This window comes from the organism of the source record quoted next, unplaced genomic scaffold (genome assembly GCF_019419815.1).
Source record: "Pyrus x bretschneideri cultivar Hongxiangsu unplaced genomic scaffold, Pyrus_bretschneideri_v1 Contig49, whole genome shotgun sequence".
In the NCBI taxonomy this organism is placed as follows: Eukaryota; Viridiplantae; Streptophyta; class Magnoliopsida; order Rosales; family Rosaceae; genus Pyrus; species Pyrus x bretschneideri.
In genome coordinates, this window is record NW_025999786.1 from 776,748 (window position 1) to 804,504 (window position 27,757).

Consider the following 27,757-nt stretch of genomic DNA (forward strand, 5'->3'; position numbering starts at 1 on the left):
TGCATATATGTTGGCACATGCAGACGCAGCAACTGTAGCTGACTAGCAACTGTTGGATTGGATCTTCATTTTCTCTTTTTAATTTTTATTAATTTATGCTTTAGTTTCTGTATGGTATTGGATACGTATTTCTTCGATTACAATATGTGTTGTATGTATGCTTTGATGCGCTTTATATATGTCCAATGAAGTTTTATTTGGTATGCTAATGCTATAGCACTTTAATGTTTCAATTAACTTCATTTGTGCTTTATATTTATAATGTGAAATCGAACCTATTACTTAATTTGTTTTCTTCATATACTTCGCCATTTGCTAAAATTGAGGTTTATGTAAATTTCTGATATCTTATTTCCATCCAAAGTATATATAAGAGAATTTACAGGTAATTATAAATATAATAGGATACTTAATTTCCACGAAATTATAAAAGGTAACAAATTATTGGCCTAAAATAATACATCTCAAACTAACACTTCCTCTCAATTTGGTACTAGATATTGTTCATGCTTCACTTGTAAAGTGAGCTGCAGAGCACTTTACTAGTTTTCTGCTTACAAGGATATTAGCCAATTGGTCTTTTGATTTCACAAACGAGAATTGAACACTCTAATATTCCAGCTTCTCTTAATTGAAATATATGTCCACCTCAACATCCTTAGTACGATTATGCTGATCTAGATTATGAGGGAGGTTATTTGCAGCTTTATTGTCGCAATATATAGATTCATCACAAAATCAAAAACCCAAATTACATGACAAACCTCTCTAACCAAAAAAGTTTACAAAGTCTCTTAATCATTCTTCTATACTCAGCTTCCGCACTAGGTATAACAACCACCCTTAACCACTAAAATTAAGTAGAATGAAAACCAACACGATCAACTTTTTATACTTTGATAAACCAAAGAGGTACAATGATAAAATTACTGCCAACTGCTATATTTTCAATGTAAAAGTCTGCAAATTATTGGCACTTAGCTGCTACTATTCTTATATTTTACTCATACCTGCATCTGACATGGGTGTAAAATGTGTGTTAATTACTAATTTACACCCACATCAGTATTTTACAGCATTAAAAACCAAATATAAATTAGATTGTACGCTACCAAAATAACAACCTCCACTCTTTTTTTTTGGGGTGTCCAAATTTTACAATAAGAGGAGGGGAAGTTCGGCTAAGCTGTAATGGGCATCCTAATTTGGTGTCTAAATTAATCCCACTAGGTTTCAACCATTCGTGTATAAATTGACCATAGTCGTCTGGTGTTGCCTACCTCAAATAAGCTTGTTTAGTTTCCTCGTGAATTAGATATCTAGTTCGAGCTCACTCCCTTTGGTTTGGTTCCACATCACAAGTCTAAAATGGCAAGTAATTACTGCAAGTGGTTGTTTGTTGTAGCTATGTTTTTCACATTATCAATTTCTTCAGCCTTGGCCGGCGGCGCCGCCCCTCGAAAACTCTTAGCACCAACCTTTCCTACTAATCTGCCCAATGTTGGATTTCCTGCTTTGCCACTTACGCCACTTTTGCCTCCACCTACTACTTCACTTCCAAATTTTCCTCCACTTCGTACTTTCCCTATCTACCCTCCACCTAATATTATCCACAAAATAAACACACACAAACAAACAACTTAAACACACAAAAACACAAAACCCTAGCTGCTATCCTCTTTCTCCTTTCTTGCACATAGCCAATCTCAAAATCCAACCTCAGCGCCGTCGACTCCTTCCTTGGGTTGGGGGCCAGCGACAACACCTTTTTTTTTTTTTTTTTTTTTTTACCCTCTCTCCTCTTTCCTTTTTATTAGTTATCCTTGTGCACTTCTCTTTCGATGCCCATGGTTGTCGATTTAAGAAGTCACAACTTTTTCTATCAACTTTGCTTGGAGTTTTCTTGTTCTTTGCTATTTTCCTATGTTTGTTGTCATTTCCCAGTGTTTATCACCATTTTGTGCGTCATGACAAACCCAATCCCCACCCTACTGTTGAAAATATGCCTAAAGCCAATCGTAAGATGATACTTTACGAACATTTCACATGTTAAACTAAACTAATTTAATATAAGGTCAAAGATTGTTGTTAAAGCCATCTCATTAAATGTTATATGCATAAATGATAAGTCCAATGAATATGTAATTAGGAGAATGTGGTTTAAAGAAGTTAGATTCATGAGACCATTCTCTTTCATACACATATCCTAAACGTTCCTGATCATAGGATTGTCAATTAGGCATTGACAATCTGCATAGATCAGTACATGTTATGTTTTCTTCCCATGAGAGTGGTTCTCAAGTCATTGGTGTGATTGACACCAAGACAAGTATGTAGGTGCTCAATAGAGAATGAGTCCATTGAACACGATTAACGAGGAGTTCTCATACTCTGTCACATGAGAACTCATGGTTGCAAAGTAGTCATTTGACATGAGACATCGTAGTTATTTTATGGTAAGGTCTTTAGTCTATGACTGTATTAAAGGCATTCCATTTAAGGATGTCCACGACATAGTTGGGGATGATCTACTTAGCGTGAATGTGCAACAAGGGATCTCTAACCTTCAATCCGTTAAGGGAGAATACTCTGTTATATGATTAAGAATCTCTAACCAGAGTATGAATGAGATTTAGGAAATTGTTCCAAATCACATTCAAGAAAATCATATAGAAAAGAGTATCACATCAGATAATAGACATGAATAAACTATCAAAGCAAACAATTTGATCAAGAGTATTGAATTAGAGAAAGACAATATCGCATTTGTAATACCAAACTGAATAGGTTATCCAAACCTCTTCTGATTAGTTTGGATAGTCATAACATACTGCTAGGTGTCACTCATGGCTTGTGAAAGCCCTGAAGATGTATAATACTAAAGGCAGAATCGAAAGTAAGTTTCAATTCACAATTGATTAGTAAGAGTTCTAATCGCCCACTACTTCACTAAAAGGAACCTAATCAATAACACACCATGTAAGGTAATAATTGAACGACATAACAAAGATGAGTAAGGACAATTAAAAAGTTTAATTGTATACGTAAGAATTAATTAATATATTAATTAATTCATACGAAAAGGTTCGTATTAGGCCTTAAGTTAGTGTTGGGTTTCAGGACCTAAAATTATTTTGGTCCACAAGACTTTTGAAGAATCCATTCCTTATCCAAATCCAAGATGACATGGAGCCAAAAAGCAAAGTTCCTCCATCCACATTCATGGAGACAAAGGAATGAAGCCTCTCATGGGTGATTAACCTCTGCTAAGTAAAAAGGTGCTTCAAAGGTATAAAGTTTCTCAACTCTCTTTGTGTTTAGAGTTGAATCTTGATTCACCACCACTACTAAGCTTTGAGTTTAATGGTTTAAGTTTTGTTTTAAAGTGCATACAAGCATGCTTCAACCATTTAATTGTTAGATGCATAATATGTAGCTTAATGAACTTAGTTTCTCAAATAATTTCCTTCACCTACAGCCCCCCTCCTTCAACCCCGAACACCCATCATTTTCCATCTTGTTCATTTGTACCTTTTTCTCCCTTGCCATCCTTCCACAACCTCTACTCAAAGCCTAGAGCAAAATACCTATTTGGTCCGCAGATCTAAGCACTCCGTTCACGGCTCTGCACCTAACCGGCATGTTGAAAGTTTGGGGCCAAGCGTGTTGTGGCTTTGCCCAAAACGAAGGTTTTTTAGATTGCCCCCTTAGCCCCATTTCTTTCCCTTTTATTTTGGTTTTTGGTTCTACTTGCAAGGGCTTGTTAGTGGTTCAAATCTGTTGGCTCTTCTTTGGTGTGGCGGTTTTGATGGTGAAATTTGGTTAGGGTGTTTCTTTGTTGCAGGTTGATTTGCTTTGTAATGCTGATACCTTCATCGAATCCAACGCAAAGTTGGTTTTCTTCGGGCGATTATTGTTGCGGTCGCTAGTGAGGTGATGGCGTCGGTGGCGGTTGACCTTTGTGGACTGAGCATTTTGGGTTTTTTTATTTTCTAATTTAATGAAATTACTTGCTTTTTCGACCAAAAAAAAAAAATCTGTACTTTAATATAGCAGTTCAGGAGCTTCGAAGGGTTAGTTTGGTATTGTTGTACTTTTTGTTTTTTTAAAAAAAAAAAGCTTTTGCTATACTATGAAAATAAACAACTGCAAAATAAAGCAATTGAGTATTTGATAATTTTTTTTTTTTTAAGTAGTGTGCAAGTATTCAGTAAACTTTTATATAAAATTGCTCTGATTATGTTAAATGACTAAAAGGTTATAATTAAAAAAAGTATAATGTATTATAATGATTTATTTTATTTTATTTATAATTTTTATCTTCTCTTTTATGACATTTAACCTAACACAGCAAGAAACTTAGTTTTATCTTCTCTTTTATGATTTATTTTATTTTATTTTATTTATAATTTTTGTCTTCTCTTTTATGGCATTTGCCAATACATATTGGCACTAACTAGCTAGATAATGGTGGATAATGTTATTATATTTAGTTTCCAAATGCAGTTAAATAATGGTGGATTCCTTCTCATCAACATATGACAAGCTTTTTGTTTGGTGTGCATTGGATCCCCCAGCCTACATCTGTTTTGGGGTCCTCAATCGTTTGACGTTGCAATTTGATTTGTTTAATTTGTTGTATTAGTTAGGTTTGTAATGCTATGGAGTGAAAGTGCATCCCCTACTTAGTGCCATGGGAGTTAAAATGGGACAGTTGTAAAGGTATGGAATAAGAGACGGGCCACAAGAGATTTGGGTGCAGAAGATTTGAGGTCTACGTAATTTGCTCATTTGATATTATGTGACCGAATAAGTAATAAGTACTTGAAAGTATTGTAGCCAAATCTCAATAGTTAGACCAAATGGTGATAATACAAGTACTATAACCAATCCCATATCCTTGAGCTCTTGTAATATTCTTGTACGGTATTAATTAGGAGTGTGCTATCCACATACCCCATTTTACTTCTTACACACCCCTTGTTAATTTCTATCCGTTGATTTTCTTCAATTCATCCGATCCAACGGCCGATAATTAGAAGGACGTGTGAAAAGTAAAATGAAGTGTGTGAATATCACACCCCATTAATTATATAAATGCATATTTTAATTATGTATGCATGCATTTTCTACCATGCACGTAAGATTTTTGTGAAATCAAACTCGAGACATTACGTGCAATAATGAATGCCATTAATTAATTGAGCCACAAGTATTATGCAAGCAACTTTTATCTTTTATCCATACAGTTTATGTGAGCTGAAGAAAAAATGAATAATTTTGCAAAGATCAATTTCCATGTAATCTTGTGGCGTGGTGGATTCTTTGGTCCATTGCCCCAATTATTTGGCATTTCACATTTCTGACAAGAAAGGGTTATTTGAGCAATATTCTAATTTAATCTAAAACTAAACTAAACTAGATATAGAGCAATTCGAACTTGCATGAAGAGGAATACGTTGCTCTAGTCAAGTTGACTGGCCCGTGTCTACCAGATTTCTGAAAGATGCTACCGCAGTCAAAACAATAAATCTGGGAGTTACTATCAACACCACCTTGTAAACTAAAACTAAAACCGGAGATCCTACCATCCCTCACTCACCTACCAAAAATATTTATGTACAGAGCAAAAATCTCTTTACATCCGCTTATAAAACCTGCCAAAACCATAGCAAGAAGTTCCATCTCTTCTTTCATCTCCCTTCACTCTTTCTCTTGGCACCAGCTCCTGAACCTCGGCCACCTTTTTTCTCCACGGCAGCAGAGGAACCACCTCTACCTTTTCCAGCTGGTGTCTTCTTTGCACTTGTATTTGGCGCACCCTTCAAATCAAATTGTACTTGCAGTCCTACAAAATATGAGGAACACACAAATCATGCATTCAGGAATAACATAAATTTAAATACAAATAGCCTGAACATGCGAGCTTTCGAAGTCAGGCTCATCATGTAGGATACCACCAGTTACCTTTTGTGTTCAAACTTTGCAGATCCTTTTGCAGCTTCTCACCAGCTGCAGTGCCTTCTGACACATTGTGAAAAGAACAATCACTAAGTGAGCTCCAATGAGTTGGACAGTCAACCGAATAGTTACAATCCAGAAGCAATCTAGCTTGCTTAATTTTTAGTTCCATTTACAACCCTAGAAACGTAATTACGATCCATTGCCGAGTAAGTTTCTGCCAGTAATATAATAAGAGAATTACAGTAAATCCTAAAACAAACCATTCTGGTGGTGTCAAATTTCTTGACAAGAAACAAGGAGCAAAATCCTAGAACACTATTTCAACTGGTCACGAAAGAAATGCTCCTTCATGTCAAGGTTTAATTCGGAGGCAATAATATATCAACTGGTCACGAAAGAACATTTCTAGACATGTTTCCTTCATTTCCTTTCTGCAATTTCAGAATCCCAGATAACATGGAACATGCTCTCTATTTCTCATGAAATACAACATGTTAGCATACGCCATTTTTATTCTACAACATAATAATGATAGAGCTTTCTGTTCCAGAAACATCTTAAGGCAACACCATTTCACAAAATACGCCGCAGAACAAAATGGCCACTTATCATTGTGAACAATTGCCTAAAACTAAAGTAGTCCTGGCAAAATGAACAATGTATAAACGACAAAAGGACCAGCAAAATGATGACAGAAAACTTAAACAAGTACTCTGCATCTGACGAATTTTCATCTTCACTCTGAACCTATGTATCGTCATTGTTCTCTCCAGTTACATCATCAGATGGTTCTAAAAGGGCAGCAATCCACTTCTTAGGGGCCTTTTTCATTGCAGCAATAGTAACAAATCTGCAGCTCGTACCATCCTTGTTTTGCTTCCTTCTTTGTATGCGTTTGTCAAAGCAGCTTTTACAGCAGGTAGTATGCCATCTAGCGGATTTGGGTGCCCCTGATACATAGCTTATTGATGAGAAAACTTGGAAATTTGGAGCATTATAGCAACAACCAAGCCTGCGCCAAGGGTTACCTGATATTTGGATAACTCCACAATAGTATCGAAGTCATCCTGACCAATGGAGTAAGCATTCATGAACTCCACAACTTCCTGCACAGCTTCATCCTGATATTTTTAACAAAGAAAGTTGGATTTACAACTGATCATCAACCCAACTGTTTTACATATTTTGCAATTAATATTAGATCTTCATATACAACTACAGATTATTCCCAACCTTAGGCAGTTCGTGGAGCGGCACGGCCAAGCGCTTCAGAAGAAGAGAAAGGTATTCAACTTGCAGTGTTTCCCTAAACAATTTACAAACGAGAAATTAAGAGGCTTCCAAGGGACACAAAATAAGACAAATAAAATAAAAACAGAGTGGTAGAGAGAGAGAGAGAGGGAGGGAGAGAGAGTGGTCTTGAACAGACACATTCACTAATTAAAACCTTGAAATGACAGACCTTTTATTTCTTTTTGGTCACTACGTGATAAAATTTCAGAAGTCCAAAATAATATTGAAAATAATCCAACAATTGGAAATTTCCAAAGTTTTCAAGTCAAAATGCATAGTAGGACTAAAAACAGAAGGAAAATATAAATAACAATTAAACTCCAAAAACATAGAAGTTGAAATTTCCTTCCCAAGGATACCATGGCCATGTATGCACAAGAAAATATAAGTATACAACTTTCCTGATGGATCTAAAGCCCTAGGGATCCATTTACCCATAATAACAATTGAACACCATGGGTTGTATATTATTTCCGATCCTTATATAAGTCAATGACTGCGGCATTATGGCTTTGTTTGGTGTCTAGGATTCGATTGGAGAAGTCACTATATTCAATGTATGCTGAATGAAGAAACGTATGTAACTTCCACAGTTTGTCCAAGTTTAGGCAGAAGCTGGAATCGTGATGAAGGAAAGGATAGACAAGGTTATGTTTCCATCATGACCGGTCCACCTTGTACCTTCAACTTGGAAAAATTTTTAATCATTGACACCAAATTCAGATCAATCCTTCACACCAGACGAGGCCATATGTTCGCATAAGCCATTGCAAAATTCAAATGCATTCAGTTAGTGACTAAAAGTTCAAACATAGAATAGAAACTACCTCCCCGAACTAGATTCACGAGAAGTAAGAAGATGGACATGCAAATCTTCCAAGAGCCTAAGATTTTTCCCTAATGCTGAGTTCTTTCCCAGCCACCCTCCAAATCTATTAAAACTCCTTTCTCCCTGCATAATAAGGCCAACTTGTGACGATAAGCATAAACCCTGTTGCATATATATGTATATTTCACAACACTTGGAAAGTATACTACTCAAAAACAAATCTTATAAGTGAAGAAATGGGAATTAAGTTGAACCAGTGGTCCAATAACAGCAAAACTTCTTTAAAATACTATACACAAAATGAACACATTTTCAAGGCCAAAGAGAGTACCATAACACTCTTTGAACTTATAAACTTGCAAGTAAAAGAAAATAAATACCTGCTCAAGTGTCTCTCTGTGCCCCCGCAACAATGCAGCACTGGTTATAAATATAAAATAAAATTATGAATAAATTCATACAGAAATTATCTCAACTTGCAGAGCTGATGTGAAGAAGCATACGGAATTATAGAGGATGAAAGACAAGCACTTTGGGAAACCTGCTCAAGCTTCCTGATTGTATTTGTTGTAAATTTGTATGAGGAGGAGTACATCTTCCAAGCTTGTATTATACTTGAAATTAATTGTGTTTTTGTTTATAATATACTTGAGTTGCATACAAATAATTATATAACATGTAACAGGGACCTCGTGAATGGAGAGAAATGATAAGAAAGTTTATGTTTAAAGTTTTTTGTTCATATGGTTGTGGTTGCACAGATTGCTAAAATGTTGGGTTTTTGCGAATTTTTATTTTTAATAATTGTAGCAAAGGTTTGTGCTTGGAAAATAGTTTAATAGGTAAAGGTTTATGGTTGTGGTTTAATGGGTGTAGGTTTATTGATTGTAGATTGTAGGTTTTTATTTGGGCACATAGCTTGCAGATTTGAAGCTATTCCTAGGATACCAAAAATTGATTTTGGTTCACACTATCTTGTTCAAGAGTGTGTGAAGCTTTTTACATGTTGTAGTGTTGAAGCTTTTTTGTTAAAGCTTTGTAGATGAAGCTTTTTGGTTGAAGTTTTGTAGGTGAAGTTTTGTAGTTGAAGTTTTTTGGTTGAAGCTTTGTAAGTGAAGCTTTGTAGGTGAAGCTTTTTGGTTGAACCTTTGTAGGTGAATGTTTTAGGTTGAAACTTTGTAGGTGAAACATTTTGGTTGAAGCTTTGTAAGTGAAGCTTTTAGGTTGAAGCTTTGTAGGTGAAGCTTTTTGGTTGAAGCTTTGTAAGTGAAGCTTTTAGGTTGAAGCCTTGTAGGTGAAGCATTTTAGTTAGGCACATAGCTTGACTAGATGAAGCTAATCGTCGGGCACCACAAATTGATTTTGCTTCACACTATCTTGATCGAGAGTATGTGGAGCTTTTTACATGTTGTAGTTGCATCCTATGTTGAAGCTTTTGTTGGGCACTATAAATTGATTTTCCTTCACATTGTCTTGATCAAGAGTGTGTGAAGTTGTTTACATGTTGTAGTTGCATCCTATGTGTTGAAGCTTTTGTTGACCTACTCATGTTTGAAATTAATTAATGATTATTAATTGATTAATAACTAATTAATTAGTATTTAACAATTAATTAATTGATTAATAATTATCGAAATAATTATTAATAAGTAATTAATGTTTTTTTTTTTTGGAATTTTGAATTTTGAATTTTCCTAGCTTGTGTGGAAGTTCCACGACTTGATATGTAGGGCTTTCTCATGGGTTGAGTTTGAATTTCTTCGCCCATGTTGAACTATATAAGAAGGATGAGTTTCCACTTCTTACATTGCTTTCATTTGTTCATTTTGTAGTGATTTTTTGAAGATAGAGTGCTCTCTAGTTGAGAAGGATTCTGACAATGCTTGACACCATCTTCAGGTTGGTAACCTTCTTGATTGGATCAAATGCTTTCATTCTAGTTGAATTGTTTGAGTTTCTATGCATTTGGCTAAGAACATGATGAACTGATGATAGAGTTTGTAAGTGAACCTTTAGGCTTTGATCCTTCACATAGTGATAGAGTTTGTTTATGTTGTTGTAGATGTTAGAGCCTAGAGGTCCTAGTGATGAAGGCTCCCCTAGTTCTAGCTCTAGGTTTGAGCCAGCAATGTTAGAGTCTTCAGGGTCTTTGTTAGAGTCTTGTGAAGAGGAAATGTTGGATGACCTTCACGATCATGAAGCATGCATTCCACTCCTTTCTCCCAAAGCTTCTGATGTAGGTCTAGGATTGTAACCTTAACCAATATTGGTTCTACCTTCTACATGTCGATGGGTGAGGACGTTGCTCTTGATGCCATACCCATCTTTCGCTCTGAGTTCACAGCGGAATGCACTTGGTAGTGTAGGATACCCAGTAGTGTAGGAATGCACTTGGTGCATGATGAAAAATTACTTATTGAGCCGCCTAAAGGTCACGTCATATTCTACACCCAGATAATAATGACGTTAAGGGTCAATTAAGAAGTTATCTCTCATTGGATATGTGCCTAGACAACTCAATCCTAGTTTTTGGGATACCTTGATCGGGTTTTATATAATTTTGATGGAGTGTGGATTAGCTGAGCCTTCCTTCCATCAGTGGTGCTACTGCTATAAGATGCACCAAGTGAAGTCATGCACTGGCTATGCTGAGTGTGCGTGTTAAAGCAAGAGAGAGTGTATTGTCTTTGGTTAAAAAAAAGGCGTATTGCACTTGGAAAAACCGTTGGTGCTTTCTTTATAAGGATTGGGAGCATGCTAGAGATGTTACATCTGAGCGACGTGTTCTTACACACTAGAGTTCATTCTCCCAATGGAGAAATCCATTATCTTATGATGCTACTTTCCTTGATATCTTTCAAGGAAACTCTTCTAAAGTGTTATTTTTCCTTGGATCAAATCTAAGGAGGTAAATACTTAAGACGTCTTACTCATCAACTTACATTCTTGAATTCTTTGAAACATTTTGCAAAGTATTCAGACTTGTGTTTATTCAAAATAAATGATAGTTCAACCGAGATTGATCTTCAGTGAATGTTATACAACATGAGTGGTATTATGTTGTGGACAAGTGCTACTAACATCTAAGTGAATTAACCTCAACAACTTTGAGATCCGTTCTTCTTTTCAAAAGAATAAAGATTCGGACATTTCACCTCTATACGATTTTAACAAGAAGGCATTGGATTCGGATCTAACGATCCACAGCATCCATCTATGACCAACTTGTGATTTATGTTTTAGAGGTGTCACAACTCAGTGGGATTAGTCACTACCTTGCAACCTTTTAGGTTTTAAGCATCATTATATTCTAAACAGCTAACACTACCACATCATCTCTACTATAGAGACAATCAATCAGATTACAATAATCCAATCATTCATTAATAAAGAACAATGTTTTGTCAAACAAAACATTCATCCATCTCTTAAAATTATAGTGACAGAATTAAGTTCCTTATTCAAATTGGAATGTAAAGACAATCTTTGTTTTTCCAATTTCTTTGGTAGTTCATATGAGGAAGTAAGTACTATCTGCTTTCGCAGAGATCTATATTTTATTCATGTTCTGAATGTGAAGTACCTTCTCTTCTCTCATTAATCTTCTACTTCTTATTAGCCACACTTTTACAACGATTGTGAAACATAGTTACTAATACAGAATCAAGCATTCAAGTGGAAGAACCAACTGTGTTGAACTATTCAAGAACAATTTACAACACCTTCGAAAGGTGTGTTCTTGACTCTTGCAAGACATTTCTTGCAAATACCCATTCCAATGTCCATCCTTTCATAAAGAAAGTTTATTCCCTTGGAGTTATTTCCCCTTCTTCATTTGACTTCTCCATTGACTACAATAGTCATGGTCCCTTAAACTTCCACTATCTCTCTTGAAACTTATTTCAATTGTGTTATACACATCAAACAACTATATAATTTACAATAAACTTACTAAACCATTTGGATAGGGACTCAAAGGTGAAGTCTTTGCCTTGTTTCTATCTCCTGAAGTGGTTCAACACTTCAACACTCAATGATTTAAAATCATCATAAGTCCATGTTGATGGACTATTCTTGTCAATCAATCATTACATTCTAAATATGATTACAAACTTTAGGCAACTCTCACTTCTTCATACAACAATTTGTAAGTGAAGAATCATGGCACATAAAGTGTCCATGCCTTTGTGCTTACTTCTCAAGTTCCTTGTTCATTTAACAAAGAAACAAGCACTAGTGTTTGTGTTAACTAAGGGTTGTTCAAAGAAACTCTTATTTCTTCATACAACAATTTGTAATGGAAGAATTATGACACTAAAAGTGTCCTTGTCTTTGTGCTAATCTTCTCAAGTTCCTTTGTTCATACAACAAAGGAATAAGCATTTGTTGTTTGTGTTGTCCTTTTTACGATAAACTTATCTAACATGTTCTTCCAATGATACATTATCAATAGGAAGATTGTGAGGATGAGACTACTTTGGTACATATACAATCCATTCAAGACAATCAATCTATGGGATTGTGGTACCAAGTCTGGAAACTAAAGCCTTCGGCTTTTTCTTTGTCAAGTTTTGGATAGTGTTTGCAAATATATCGGTAAATAAATACATAATGAATATAAATTGATTGATTTTAAGCTATTTGATCTGGGTCTTTAAATCAAATAGCACCACCCACTATTTTTGGGAAATTCCATATCCCTCATTGGAATTCAAGAGTTTTGGAGGAAACTCTTAGTAGGGTATGAGAGGCTCACTATTACCAAGCCCACCTCACAATGATAAGAGTTGGCTAGCATAAATAATAATGAGAGAGTATGCTTACTCATTTACATCTCATGTAAGTACCCATCTTATTTGGCCTCTAGAGTATGATGCCTCACAATAATATGATGTTGGCTTCATTGCACTTAGTTAAGTCATTCTCACCATATAAGTTTGGGTAGAGGTTTAAGAACAACCTCACAGTGATATAATGTTGATCATTCTTGTTGCTAACCTTCACAACATCATGTATGCGTATAGAACTCCTCCTGAGTGTAAGCACATACTTTGTACTCCCCCATGATAAGGTGAAGTCGGTGTATAAGTCACAAACGATTGGAGCCTACCACGGTGGAAGGCCACGAAAGAGTGTTCAAAGCACTCTCATGCCTGTCAACTTAATAGCGGTTTAGTTGAGGGTTTTTAGGTCTCATCACATATAAGCATGCATTTTAATCTCATTAAAACAATTTGGTCCTATTACAACTATTGGTCCATGTGATTGATTTAGTAGTATATGATACTCCCACTATGCTTGTAAAATGATTTTTAAAGTAAGAGTATATGGTACTACTAACATAAGCTTTGCATTCATTGATGGACTATATAGTTGCCTTAGGGCCTTAGGATGACTATGAACCTTTGATTCGATCCAACACGAGCCTAGTGTTGGATCACGGTCTAGGGATGGTGATTGATTTTACTTACGCGTTTAATCACATTAAGGTGTGTTTTCTTATTGGGCGTTGGACCCAACTACTCCAATTTCATGCATATCAAATAAAACAAGAGATGAGTACTTCAAAGTAAAGAAGAGCTTATGCTCTTTTACAACATTTGATCAAATCAAAATACTTTAAAGTAAAGAAGAGCTTATGCTCTTTTACAACTTTAAAGTAAAGAAGAGCTTATACTCTTTTACAACATTTGATCATATCAAATTACAACCAAAATCTAATCTACACATTCCCATGGTTCAAACAAATTTGAGAGACACATTTCACATAGCTTAATTATCGTAGGCTTAGGTTCCTAATCACCATTTCTTTAATTAATTAATGCTTTAACTAATTAAACTTGAATGCAACATTGTCATTTTGTTTTTGTATCCATAGAATTGATTTAGATAGAGCTAAATGAAATGAAAATTCAATTCTCATTTAAAGATACAAAACTATTTTGTTCTTAACTAATTTGGGCCAAAATGCAATAACCTCAACTTTTGGGCTATATTGCAAAACATAAACTTTTGAGGTCACTTTTTAAAAGTAGAAAAGTCCACTACTTCATGTAATTACAACTAGAACCTAAAAATTTCAACAAATGCAAAAACTTTATTAAAGGAGAAAAATAATTTGTTCTTTAGTGATTTTGGGCCTTTATGTAAAAATGTAAACTTTCTGGTCAAATTGCGAATACACAAAAGTATCAAAACTTTATGTAATTGCATAAAAGCCCCAAAAGTACACCCATTATAGGGGTGGCCAGTTTTGGTAGGGTGAGTGATTGGGTGGTTTTTGATGAAAATTCAAAGTCAAGTATGTTGAAAAAGATAGGTATGGTGTTGAAATAAAATAGGTATGGGTGTGAAAGAAAAGTACCAATCATGTGCACCAACCATGACTAACAAAATTTCAAACACACTTACAACTTTCCAATCACTTTTTCAAAAGTGTCTTTCTGATTGAAAAATCACATGATTCATCACAAAACAAAACTTTATGTAAACAACCAAAAAACTTTGAATCAAAACACCAAACTTTTTGTTCTTGGTATGAACATCAAAAACAAAGCAAGAACATTGAAGAACATCCATGAAAACCCATAAGAGCTCCATGAATGTTTTCACTCAATAGAACTCAAATTTTCACTACTCAAAATAGGGTTATCATCCTAGGGTACTTAGGGGGTTCCTAATGTCACTTTAAAACTCTTTTAACAAGACAAACATGAACCCAAAAATCCACCCTTTGGATTTGGCCGAATTTCCCCATAAATATGGCACCAAATTTTAGCTCCAAAATTCATGCTTAAATATGAACATCTACAACTTTTGAGATCACAAATTTTCTAACAAAATTTACATTCAAAGAAGCAAGAGTAAAGCTTGTAACAATTACAACATTCAAATCATAAACTATAAAAATACAAAACCCAAAAGGATTCACCAACAGTACCTAAGCTCTGATACCACTTGAAGGAAAAATTTGTGAAAACAAGTTCATTTGAGCAACATCTATGCATGCAATTAACAATTAAAGGTGGAATCATGCTTGTATGCACTCAAAAACAAAACTTTACCCATGAAATTCAAGGCCTAGTAGTTGTGGTGAACCAAGACTCAACTCAAGAAAAAAGTGAGTTTAGAAATGTTATACCTTTGTTGAATCATCTTTGCATAAGCAAGGGCTAATCACCCAAGAGAGAGGGCCTTCATTCCTTACATTTTAGCTCCATGGATTTCTTGGAGAATGATGGTTGGATGGATTCTCCAAGTTCCCAAGAAAGGGAACCTTTAAGTTTCCACACCAAGGAGAGACTTGAAGAAGAGATGAGTGACCTTGGAGGAAGATTGATACTAGTAAATCCCCTCCAAAGGGGCCGGGCTCCTAGAGAGAAAAAGAGAGATTTTGTTCTCTCCAATTTCCTCAAGAGAGACCCCTTATGAATTTTGGCTATAAAGTCCTTTATATAGTCACTTCACTTAAGTGACAAAAAGAACCAAAAAAGTTTCATTCATGTTATGGCCGACCTTCTAAAGGCTTTGGGCTGTTTGGGCCCTTTTGAGTATTTAGTCATTAAGTTATCAGACAACTTAAGTTAATGGGCTTGACGGTCCTAAGCCCAATGGGCCTTGAGGTCCACTAATTACTCAAAAGCTAAAACGAACTTATTCGTTTGACTAATTAACATATTAATTAATCCTAACCATAAATCGTTAAACCATTTAATTATCCTTACTCATCTCTGTTGTTTCTTCAATCTCTACCTTACACGGTGTACAATGCGTTAGGTTTTTTTAGTGAGGCAGTGGGCAATTAGAACTCTTCAAATCGATTGTGAATTGAAACTTACTTTCAATTCTCCCTTTAGTGATTATACACCTTTAGGTCTTCCACAAACCATGAATGACACCTAGCAGTACGTCATTACCCAAGCTAATTAGAAAAGGTGGAGAACCAATTCAGTTTGAGATTTCAATGCAATACGGTCTTTCTCTAATACAATACTCTTGACCACATTGTTTGGTTTGCTAGTTTATTCATGTCTACTATCCAATGTGATTATTCTCTAACTTATATGATTACCCTGAACGTGATTTGGAACAACTTCCTAAATCTCATTCATACTTTGGCCAGAGATTCTTAATCATATCATAGAGAAATCTCCCTCAACGGTTTGAAGGTTAGAGATTCCTTGTTGTGCATTCACTTGCCTTCATGGCTAAGTGGCTTAACCCCAACTATGTTATGGACACCCTCTGACGGAGTGACTTTGACATGTCAAAGATCAAGGACTTAACCATAAGACAACTATGATGCCTCAGGTCAAAGAACTACTTTGCATTATCCCAACTATGAGTTTTCATGTGACATAAGTATGAGAATTCCTTGTTGATTGCGTTCAATAGACTCAAATGCTATTGAGCACCTACATGCTTGTCTTGGTGTCAGTCACACCAATGACTCGAGACCAGTCACTCTCTCTAAGAGAAGACATAGCACGTACTGATCTTAACGGACTGTCAATGCCTAATTGGCAATCCTATGATCAGGAACGTTTAGGATATATATAAGAAAGAGAATGGTTTCATGAATCTAACTTCTTTAGGTCACATTCTCCCAATTATATATTCCTTGGACTTATCGTTTAAGCATATAACGTTTATATGAGACGCCTTTAAACAATAAACTTTGCCTTTTATATTAAACAAGATTAGTTTAATCTGTAAAATGTTTGTAAAGTATCATCATATGATTGGCTTTAGGGCACATTTCCAACATATCCTTGGTTATCTCGATATTGTACCTTACTCTTTTGATTAAAAAGAGATTATTGAGGATGAAAATCTTTCCTCTTGCCTTGAGATTGATATGTTTGTTGTCCTGGTGAAGCGTTAGGTAAGTTAGGGGGAGATGCAACAACCGTCTGAAGGTTGAGGCATTATCTCTTGGTTGGATCTGACTCTCATTTCCTATTTGTTAATAAGGGATAGCCATATGTGGTTTCCTTTGATATGTCATTGCTTCGGCGGATGCATGGTTGTAAGTACGTGCCATCACCTCAGAGTAAGTTTTCCAAGTGTTGGCATTGATCATGTATTTGAAGAAACGATCATGTAGGTCTGCCTGAAGGCTTTAAGGGCAGTCTTGTCATCTGCTTCAGTGCAATGAGAATACTCATGGTTGAAGCGGCTGGCATAGTTATGTAGTGACTCATCTGGCTTCTGGCGAATTGTGTATAAGTCGTTTGCAGAGTGCAAACGATTGGTCTGGAAAATGTGTTAAGACAAATAGTTTCTTTAGCTCCTTAAGGGAATTTACCGTCTCAGATAGAAGATAGCAATACCAATTCAAGGCTCCACCAAAGAGGGTGGAGGGGAAAAAAAGACATATTTCTTCATTAGTATGCATTTGGTATGCCATGATGGACTTAAAGAGGTTAAGGTGTTCAATCGGATCCTCCATTCTGGTATGTTAAGGATCTTTCATTAGCTTTTACTTTATCTTTGCTTGGAAAGGTGTGTCAATGATCTTTCTCGTAAAAGGGCTGGGTCGGGCCTTGGTTAATTCTAGTTAGGTATCTCGGTCTGACGTTTAGCTTTCAACTTGTTTACTTCCTCAAGGAGTTGTAGGACAATGGGGTCTTGAGTGGAGTCATGTACTACTGGAGCCTTCCTTCGTAAGTTTCCATTACCTCTTGGAAGTAGGGAAGTTTGATCAAAGACTTGTGGTTTTTCCTTGGACTCACCTTACTGGCTTCTAGGGTGTGTCTGTTGAAAGCCCTTCGAGTCTCCTACACTCTCATATTCTTCTAAGACTTGTCGTTTATTCCCTGGATTGGTAGTTAGCTTGGGCCGTGGTAGAGGACCAAGTCTTTTATAAACCATTGGGTTATAGATCTTTGAGCTTATGTGGTTAGGGTTTTCTCCACCCTGCCTTAGGAAGTTCAGGCAACTGCGATAAACAACCCTTGATCATTTCACTCCTCTGCAAAGAGGTGCCTCCCTCTACTTCTCCTGTTTTGGGTCGAAGCAGTTGGGCTGAAAGAAGTCTCACGTTGATCAACACATTAATGAATAGCTCGCTCCTCATTAAGAATATCCATGTTGACGACCAGTGACCTTTCGTGTTGGAGGGCACCCAGGTGATGGTCAACGTCTACAGGGGCAATAAGCTCGTGTGATTGAGTCTACCTAGACTTGTGGAGCATCTTGAAGATCTTCTCATATTGTTCATGGAGGATTTCATTCTTCATTGCTATCTTGTTGTTTTGAGCCTCCAACTCTTCAACCTTAGCCTAAAGAGCAAACTTTTTTTGGTCATTCCTTTACTGCCTCACACTAGCCACGATAGGGTGTCGTTCTGTTTGTTGTGGCTTCCTTCGCTCCCCATGTTGGAGAGGGATGCTTGAACAAAAGAGAGTGTATGAACAATGGAAACCAGCTTGATGAAGTTGGTGAAAGTAAGAATAAGTTTCTCTTCCCACAGACAGTGCCAAATATTAATGCACAAAATCAGTGAAGACTTTGGAACAATGTAAAGTTAAGTTTGTGACCTTCGCTCGGTTGTTCCAGTCACCTGGTGATGATGATGTGTAAAGAGATAGAGATAGGGAAGCAAACACAAGATGTTTGTGGTTTACCTTAAGTTTAGCTACGTCTATAAAGTAAAAGAGTTCTCATTAATAGTGAAGGGTTTACACAAATACATAAGTTTAAGCATAATCATAATTAGTGGATTCTAATGACTAGTTAAGTACGATAATGACATTAGCGATTAACTGTAGGAGAATGGTCTTCTTTTATAGTTTGGGAGACTCTCCAGCTTTCGTCTACGGTCGATGTGGGACTCTATGAGCTTTATTTTGACGTTGACATATGACATGCTATGATTGGCCTCCTGGATCGAGGGAAACTCTTGTGCTTTGGTAGGGGTGTCTTAGCATGAGCCCGTCAGTTGGTCCTTAAAGGTATGAAGTTGACTGATGCTTGGTAGTTTTGGGATTGATCAAGTATGGTACAAATAGTGCTCCCTTAAGTTCCCGAGTGAGGAAAGCTTCTCGGTTGAGGATTTGAAAAATCCATTCAACTAAGTAATCACGAAACTTCTGAGTATCGAAGTGTAGTAGCATATAGTAAGAGTTCCCCAAGTCTTTGAACGAGGCTCAAAGAGGTGTGTAATTCGTTGCCAAATCGTAAAAACAATGAAACATTTTAATATTGCTCACTCTTCCTTTCAAGTTGTAGCCCAAGACTTTCTTTTTAAGTTTTGAGGCCTAAAACCTTGTAAGCCTAGGCCCACCTAGTTTGAGCTTCACAGAGGCCCAACATATTTATATTTTTTAGAAGCCCAATCTTTTCTTCTTTTCCATTGTTGTTGTTGTTGTTGTTGTTGTTGTTGATTTTTGTTTTTTTTAATAAAAACTTCCTAGACCCAAGGGGAAGCCCAACAAATTTCAGGCTTCATCTTTTTTTATTATATTTATTTAATGTTTTTTATTTGTTGTTTTCGAGCCCAGCGAAGGGGAGGCCTAGTGCCTCAAAATTTTTTCCTTGAAACAAAACCTAGCCTCCCTATTTTTTTACTCATGTCTTCTTCCTTGTTTCCTTTAGCATGTGTAGAAAACAAACACAAGGTTGTCCCGTCTAAACACGCCGTCCCACACCTCTTCGACTTTACCCATCGTAACCAGGCTGCCGTGTTCAGTTTAGAAGTAGCCAAAATTTGTGGTTTTCGAGTCCCTGCGTTCACAAACCATCAGGTGGGATTGGAGTGGAGATCCCAAGTTCACTATAAGTCCATGCGTGAAGGCGTTGGTGCCGTGGTGTAGGGCTGAAGTTGCAAGCTTGCAGTGGTTGTAGGTTTGGGGCACGAGGAAGGAGTGAGACTGTGGGTGGCTTGGTAATTTTGTGGGTGTCGCTGGTCTGTTCAATGCTTGTAATGTTCTAGGTGTTGCAGGTCTATTCAAAGCTTACACTTTTAGGGGTGTCGCAGGTCTGGGGCACGGGGAAATAATGGTAGCTTTGATTTTCAAGACATCAGCAAATTGAAAGCTTGCTGTGATCTTAGGTTGAAGGTTGTAGAGGGAGTCACCGTGGGGTGGGGTAGGTTGTCTCATCGCAGCTCAGAGAGGTAGGGTGTCGCAGGTCTGGGGCGCGGGACGAGAGTGAGACTGTGGCTGGCTGGGGCCAGTGGGTGAGGTGGTTGCACAATGGGGCTTTTGTGATTATTTCTAGGTTTTGATGGGTGCTGCTGCTAGAGAAATCATTGGGGAGGGGTCACTTGGACTAAAAGGTGGGGGTCTTTCATGGTTTTGTTTGAATATTTTCTTAATCTGTTGGGTGGAGTAAATTGTTGGCACATATGGGATCTGATATAGTCACCATAAAATGTACAAAAGGATCTCTGAATTTTGTCATCAATCCTTAGCACAATATTCAATGCTTCTTGACTGTATTTGTTGTAAATTTGTATATGGAGGAGTACATCTTCCAAGCTTGTATTATACATGAAATTAATTGTATTTTTGTTTATAATATACTTGAGTTGCATACAAATAATTATATAATATGCAACAGGGACCTCGTGAATAGAGAGAAAGGATAAGAAAGTTTATGTTTAAAGTTTTTTGTTCATATGGTTGTGGTTGCATAGATTGCTAAAATGTTGGGTTTTTGTGAATTTTTTACTTTTAATATTTGTAGCAAAGGTTTGTGCTTGGAAAATAGTTTAATAGGTAAAGGTTTATGGTTGTGGTTTAATGGGTGTAGGTTTATTGATTGTAGATTTTTGGATGTAGGTTTTTGTTTGGGCAAATAGCTTGAATAGTTGAATCTATTCCTAGGACACCAAAAATTGATTTTGCTTCACACTATCTTGATCAAGAGTGTGTGAAGCGTTTTACATGTTGTAGTGTTGAAGCTTTTTGGTTAAAGCTTTGAAGGTGAAGCTTTGTAGGTGAAGTTTTGTAGGTGAAACTTTTTGGTTGAAGTTTTGTAGGTGAAACTTTTCGGTTAAAGCTTTGTAGGTGAAGCTTTTAGGTTGAAGTTTTGTAGGCGAACCTTTTTGGTTGAAGTTTTGGAGGTGAAGCTTTTTTGTTGAAGCTTTTAGGTTGAAGCTTTGTAGATGAATCTTTTTGGAGATGATAGATATCAAATGTACAAGCTTGTCATGCTAGTCACTGGGTTTGTGGTACAGTAAATTTGAACTCTTGTAGAAGGGAATTGGGGTTTAGTTAGAATTGGAAATTTTGGTTGAAATGGCTAAATCTTTTTTATGAAAAGGTACGATAATCATCAAGATGGTGATAAAAAAAAAATAGGTATAAAAGGATAGAACATTAAAAAGAAGTGAACCTCTAAAAAAAAAAAAATCTTGTGAGGACTTTCAAACCATAATCAAGAAAGAAAGAGGCCACCATTACATAATAGAAGAGAAAAGAATGTAATCACTTAATAGAACTATCCTTAATCAAGATGTCTGTTATCATGTCCGTTTCCTTGAACTAAATCCACCTTATGTTGCTCTACAATTCTTGCTCTTGCAAGCCTATGTGCTGCCTCATTTGCTTCTCGTCTAACATGACTGAGTTTGGATTGAGAGCAAGCTTGAAGGAAGGAGCGAATATCATTAATTAGAGCATCCCCAATAGGGGCTCTATCCTCCATAAGGCTACTACATTTCAAGCCTTAACGAGAAATTTCATCCCCAATGAGCCAGAAAACAGGACTAAATCCACCACTGGGGCTAGCAACTTCCTTTCTTGGGTAGCATAAAATCGGGCTACATCCAGCCCAAAAACACAGTGGATCCCACAAAAAAAGTAGCAACCCATGTGAGCAAAATTCTATCACTTTCCCTCCACTTGTGAATACACTTATACTCTCCTTTTATTCTTATTTTTAATTATTTTTTCTTACTTATTTTTCTTGCAATTTAGGTAAATAATAATTCTTTTAAATTCCATAAGAATTAAAATTTCAAATTGATTTAACGTTCATGGGCATTGGTGGGTGAAATTTTCAAATTTTTTTTCTAAATTGTATGATACTAATTTACCAATTGGTGTTAGGTAAATTGTTGTGTTATACATGAAAATCATATAATTTTAGAGGGCGAAGTTGGGGTTTGTTTCTTTCAAAGGATGAAATTGAAATAAGAAAATCTAATCCAATGAATGATTCATAAGTAATGAAATCTAACTTTATCATAATTTGAACTTTTAGGTTGAAGGGTTCATTAAAAGAAATTTAAGATAGCACGTCCAAAAGATATAGGCACATATAGAGCCCGAAAGATATAGCTCCTCGTTATGAGAGATTCTTTCATAAAGCCCCAACGATTCTTTGGAGTTCTAAAATGGGCTATATCCACCACTCTCTTATCTGTCCCAAATTAGGTATATCATCTCCTCGTTGTTGCATAGCAGCGATTGCAAGACAGAATCTCCTTCAAATTCTACTTCAGTAGCTTGCGACTCCTCTACAAACATGACGGCCCTTCTTGCAGCAATCAACTCCGCTCACAACGGTGAAACCACGTCCACATGACCACCTGAGAAAGCTGCCATGAAATCCCCTCTGTTGTCCCTTACAATCACCCCAAAGCCACCATATTTTGCCCTCTCCTCCCAAGCTCCATAGAAGTTCCATAGACTCAACCCATGGCTGGTTTCTTTGAAGTTTGCTTTGTTCTAGGCCGCCGTTGTTTCTGTGTGGAGTGCCAAAGTCAAAATTCAGATAACCAAATCTTTGAAGGTACTTGAATTTTCATTGGTGGTAAGTGAGAGCCAGTCCATAAACCCAAATTCTAAAATTGTCACCTTTATATGTTTCTTTACAATCTTTATGATCAGAGAATTCGTCTTTGACATGTGACGTATTTTACTTTTCAATATGATCATCGAATTTTTTTATTTTATTTTTATTTTTTTACTCTCAACTTGATCATCTATGAATTATTGAAACCAAATATGTCGATTTCACATCTCGGGACCAAATAATATGTAAATTTAATTGTAAATGGACAATCAGGAAAGAGAAAGTTCGTAACATAGATGTATAGAGATGACTTGGAAAAATGTGTTCCAGGACATTCGAAACAATTAGACCTCCGACATGTTACCTCAGTAAAACCACTTTAGTTGCAACATGAGATAATGTTTTAAGTGGAAATCTTATCGCCATTGTTTTCTTCTTTCTACACTGTTTTTGGTCTCTCTTGAGTTTTGGTGTGGTCCCATAAAATCAGACTTGTGTTGTGGACTCAAATTCTATGATTGGTGTGGTGACTGGTCAATTCTTTCGGATATGTCAAATTTCCAGAGACATATGAAAACCCTTCCAAAAGGTAATGCTGACCTAGTGCCTATACTCGCAAGGGCAACGGGAAGAGAAAGATTTAGATGAATCGGTTATACAGTCGCGGTGATATTTTGGTTTAATAACACTTTTGAAATAAGAAGCAAGTGGTAGATTATCTATGTGGTTAGTCTAGAATACTATTAGTAATCTCTATTAATTAATGAAACCTTCTGTTTTTTTGTTTTTTTGGACAAACAAAAAGTGAGTTACATTATTAGTTGTTAGATAACAGAGAAATCGATAAAGATCAAACCTGCATCAGAGTGTATGAGCATCATTGTTTTCCACCACTACACTAAAGCGTCATCTGTGTAATGCACACTCTATTTGAGTCAGGGTATTTCACCCTGCCTCTCCCCCTTAGTGAAAAAGAAAAAACAAATAGATTTCAGCATTGAGAAATGCAGAAATCACTACCATAGTACAATCAAATTTCAGTGATACTGAGGTTCATCAGGTAGGCTCTGGGAACAATTGCTCCAGAAAAGAAATCTCGCAATTCCTGTTGAAATAAATAACAAAAATTATAAAATAAAAGGAAAGAAAAACCCTTGGATAACCAAAAAAAAAGAGAAAAAAACCTTTGGAACACTTAGTCAAACATGTAGCTGTATATCTATTTCCTTCAATCTGTCGTTCTTATTTTCACGAGATGGAATTTCTCCACTTCCTAGGTGTCTTTGTAGTCTGCTGATCTGCAGCCGTTGTGTGCTCCGGCCCGATGTTCTGGTTTTCTAAATTTGTGTTCTTTGTGAGTTGTTTGCTTAGTTTCTTCCATCCACTGCTCCATGCCGATGTCTGTTTATTCTTTGACATCTTATCAAACTGTCTCTGCAAATTCTCCATGTCATGCTGGAGCTCTAGGTGCTTGGCTTTCACACTCTCCAGTTCGAATTTAACCGTGTTAATGTCTTTTTTAGCGGCAGCCCATCCTTCTTGGAACGACTGCGGGGTCCCTTCGAGTAGTGTTTTTCGATTCGAAACCATTGGCTGATACTGAGAGTCTCCAGCTTCTTTGAGGGAGCTTGTGGCTAATGCATTGCTTATTTTAACTTGTTCACAGAAAAGGACCTGCACTACCACTCTCAATGGGAGTCTTTCGTTTTGGGCAGCATGCATGCAGGCATCAATTGATAGCTTTTGGCAATCCATCACCCGGCAAAGCCTCTTCCTTTCGTGCTCAGAAAGTGTTGGATGGGCCTGTTAAATTGATAAAGAGATGAGAACTCTTAATCTAAAGCAATTCAGCAACAAAAATGGCGTAACAATTAATGAGAGAAACAAAAGCAATTTCTCAACGATTGTTCATCAAGTCTATAAACCAGAGGCAAATGACATTGTTGAGTTGTGCTTTCAAGTCATCATCACACAAGTCGACTTGCAGCACTTGCTAGAGATATCAGTGCATCACATATAAGCATTTTGTTCACTTCCAAAAATGTAAAACTACTAGTAAATTAGCAATACATGGCTCAAATATTCAAATTAGTAATGTCTCCCATTTATCGAAGCTAAAACAAGCACACATCCATGTTAATTAAAAAGGCTCACTCATAGATTAAAATTTGCCTGCACTAGATAATGTGATTGATACATTTCTCTACGCTGCAAACTTTACATCTATGTTTTTCCCCTTCAATGTGTATTCAAAACATGCATGAAAAGGCAATTTTTTGTAAGATCATGAACAGGCAAAATAGAAGGAGCAATTCCAGGACAGTAATTTCGGGAGAAGGATGTACCTTAAGATAGGAATCAACTGCTCTATAAAGTCCATCATCGCAGATCCTTGCAGACTCGGGCAAAGCTTCTGCCAGTACCTGAAACTTTGTTAGGGAGAGGCTTCTATCTCTGGACACCTCTGTAAGATAACTATCAACAAGCCTAGCTACCCTCATCTTAGCATTTGGACCAGTAGACCTTTGAAGGTCATCATAGTGCTTCCCAGGGAAAGATTGTTGGCTTGGACTTGAAATTTCCGTCTGTTCTTGAACCAGAAAGTGCTCCAGAAGCCTTTGAACAAGATCCACGTCGTACATAGTTTCACATTTATTGTAAGAAGGAATAAGAAGATCCGCCAAAGTAGCCTGTTCGAATTGCATTCCCACCCGTTTTTCCAACTCAGTAACCAAAGCAGGTGCTACTTTCAGCATGTTTGCCATTCTCAAAAGCCGAAGAAGGAAGCTGCACGAGACACTATCCTTCTGTGGTGGGATTATGCTGATAAGGCTCTCAATGATCATCCGTTGATCTTTGGCCTGAACACTTGAAGACTCATCTTTATTTCCTGCCAGAATCATATGAAGTCCACCTTTCCAACTACCGCTACTATTACTTGTACTATTGCTGCTGTTGCTTCCTTCATCAGCTGTACCTGTGCCTTCGTTGATCAAACCTGGAAGCCACTTAGATGCGTAATGCATCATTGCAGCTCCAATCAGTTCAAATCTCATCCCCTTTACCTTAATTGCGGTAATAACTCTGAAAAAATGATCGATCCTTAGAATCGAAACATCTTCAAACCACCAATCAGGAGGGACCTGCTGGCTTCTACTTGGACTTGAGTCCTTCATGTCACCCCAGTTTGGGTTAGCAACTTTTGTTGGCTTTCCAGTGTATGCCCATCTTATCCCTTTTGGATTGGCACAAGCTTTCCAAGCAATAGACTCGCTGCATCTTCGGACAATTTGAAGATTTTCAGCCCACGGTGACAGCTTCTCGCAGCTTTTCAACACCACAATGGAGTCTCTCCATGAGGATAAAACCACATAGCTAAGAAAAGCCTCAGTTTTGAAGATAAGGTTGCCTTCTTCCAAGTCCTCTGTCATTTCAAGGTACTCTGCAGCACATCTCAAGCCTGAAATATTTGCTGCTGTTAGATCCACAGCAATTCCATAGCAGAATTTCGCAGCTAACTCGAAGGCCTGTGGTCCACCAGGAAGATCATCCAAACACATCTTACTCAGGTCCGGGTTGCGTAATTCATATATGACTCTGTTGATCTTTCCACTCCTTGAAAGCAGGGGATACTTGGATAACACAAACATAAAATTTCATTCTCTTAAAGTATACTTGTAATAAAAATATTAGACTAGTAAGATTTCGGATTAAAGGTTCGAATGAAGTTTAGTTTTATACCTTGTGCAAGTGAAAATTTACATCCCCAACTTGAACTAGCAGGTCGCTTGGGATATCAGTTGCTACATACCTATTAATTCAAACAAACCCACCAAATATTTTAATCAACTTTGCTAATTGATATCCACAACAAAGCATGCACACTGGACAATTAAAATCTCATTTAATCAAACTTCAATTAATTAATGTAATAATTTGATAGTTCATAGTACATACCAAGAGTTGCCTTTGAGCTCAAAGCCATCAGTCTTAACATTGTGCTTGGATGAACAGAGACCTCCATTCTTGTAATCTCTCCCTCCAACCGACTCAGTCTCAGAATCCCACATGATTTTGGAGAAATCCCAGAAAATTCAAGCTGGAATTTTATCGGGAAAGTGGCAACAAATAGCAGTGAAAGTGAGAGCAGCAGAAAGCAGAGAGATAGCGCAGTGAAAACTGAGATATGGGAGGAGGGAGACTAAAAAGAGAAGAGTAGAGTGGTCTCACTCACATGGGGTGCTTGGAATTATCTTCAATTGTCGGATTCTTAAGAGGTTTCCAAGAGTTGTTACAGGCTGTGGAGTAATGGGCATGGTAAGTACTGTTTTGGATCACTCGCAGCCTCCTTTCTTTGCTTCTCTCTGATTGTTTAGTTGTTTCTCTTCTCCCAAATGCACATTCCACAGAGAATTTCAGAGATTCAGTTTCTTAACTTAGATTATTCACTCTCTGTTGTTCTCTCATTTTATTTTGGGCAATTACAAAGAATGATGACTTTTGAAATTTAGTTGCAGAAATAGTCATTGTTTAATAACAACCTCATATAGACCATATATTGACCGCACAATGATGATATAACAACCCCACAACAATGGATCATCTATGGTGGACCTAACAATTTCTTGTACGATCCGTTAACACAACATGAAAACGACACGAAAATAATTGATTTCGAGTCAACATGATAACTAATCGGTTGTTATCAGATCATTCGTTAAGGACCCATTAATAATGGGTTTACACGTGAGTAACACGTGGGTAATCTATTTCGACTTGTTAAAAAAAAAAAATTATTTTGATAATTTTTAAGTTAAATATGTACTATTTGTATTATCTTCTATATAAATTAATTTTTTTATTCATATTATCAGAGTTTCTTATTATATTACTGCGATAAATTGTACTTGACATATTGTCCAAAAA

The 27,757-nt window shown here is 36.7% G+C and overlaps 2 protein-coding genes across 3 annotated transcripts; both read right to left on the bottom strand.

The window, feature by feature from the left end:
• Nucleotides 1-6,675: 6,675 nt before the first annotated feature.
• Nucleotides 6,676-8,681, bottom strand: LOC103956134 (replication factor C subunit 1-like). The gene is made up of 6 exons (XM_009368078.3): nt 8,590-8,681; nt 8,467-8,506; nt 8,085-8,209; nt 7,198-7,270; nt 6,993-7,085; nt 6,676-6,914 (listed from the first exon to the last, which is right to left on the bottom strand). The coding sequence occupies exons 1-6, from the start codon at nt 8,679-8,681 to the stop codon at nt 6,792-6,794; spliced, it is 546 nt and encodes a 181-aa protein (XP_009366353.3). The 3' UTR covers nt 6,676-6,791.
• Nucleotides 8,682-23,804: 15,123 nt separating this feature from the next.
• Nucleotides 23,805-27,349, bottom strand: LOC103940178 (root phototropism protein 3-like). 2 transcript variants are annotated; one of them, XR_007252427.1, is made up of 5 exons: nt 26,789-27,349; nt 26,573-26,642; nt 25,177-26,463; nt 24,016-24,634; nt 23,805-23,936 (listed from the first exon to the last, which is right to left on the bottom strand). XR_007252427.1 is itself a non-coding variant. In XM_009350259.3 (5 exons), exons 2-5 carry the CDS (start codon nt 26,899-26,901, stop codon nt 24,080-24,082), a joined length of 2,025 nt encoding a protein of 674 aa, XP_009348534.2. In that variant the 5' UTR covers nt 26,902-26,930; nt 27,066-27,349; the 3' UTR covers nt 23,837-24,079. The 2 variants fall into 2 exon arrangements, 1 of the variants encoding a protein (XP_009348534.2); XM_009350259.3 differs by having other exon boundaries at nt 23,837-24,634; nt 26,789-26,930; nt 27,066-27,349.
• Between the last annotated feature and the right edge of the window lie 408 nt (nt 27,350-27,757).

Excerpts from the sequence above, each read along its gene's own strand:
- LOC103956134 (XM_009368078.3), bottom strand. The coding sequence starts at position 8,681 with ATGTACTCCTCCTCATACAAATTTACAACAAATACAATCAGGAAGCTT. Across the intron at positions 8,210-8,466 it reads ACAGAGAGACACTTGAGCAG|GGAGAAAGGAGTTTTAATAG; the intron begins GTATTTATTTTC and ends CTTATTATGCAG. Across the intron at positions 6,915-6,992 it reads TGGAGTTATCCAAATATCAG|GGGCACCCAAATCCGCTAGA; the intron begins GTAACCCTTGGC and ends GCTATGTATCAG.
- LOC103940178 (XM_009350259.3), bottom strand. The coding sequence starts at position 26,901 with ATGTGGGATTCTGAGACTGAGTCGGTTGGAGGGAGAGATTACAAGAAT. Across the intron at positions 26,643-26,788 it reads GAGCTCAAAGGCAACTCTTG|GTATGTAGCAACTGATATCC; the intron begins GTATGTACTATG and ends TTGAATTAATAG. Across the intron at positions 24,635-25,176 it reads CAGTTGATTCCTATCTTAAG|GCCCATCCAACACTTTCTGA; the intron begins GTACATCCTTCT and ends TCAATTTAACAG.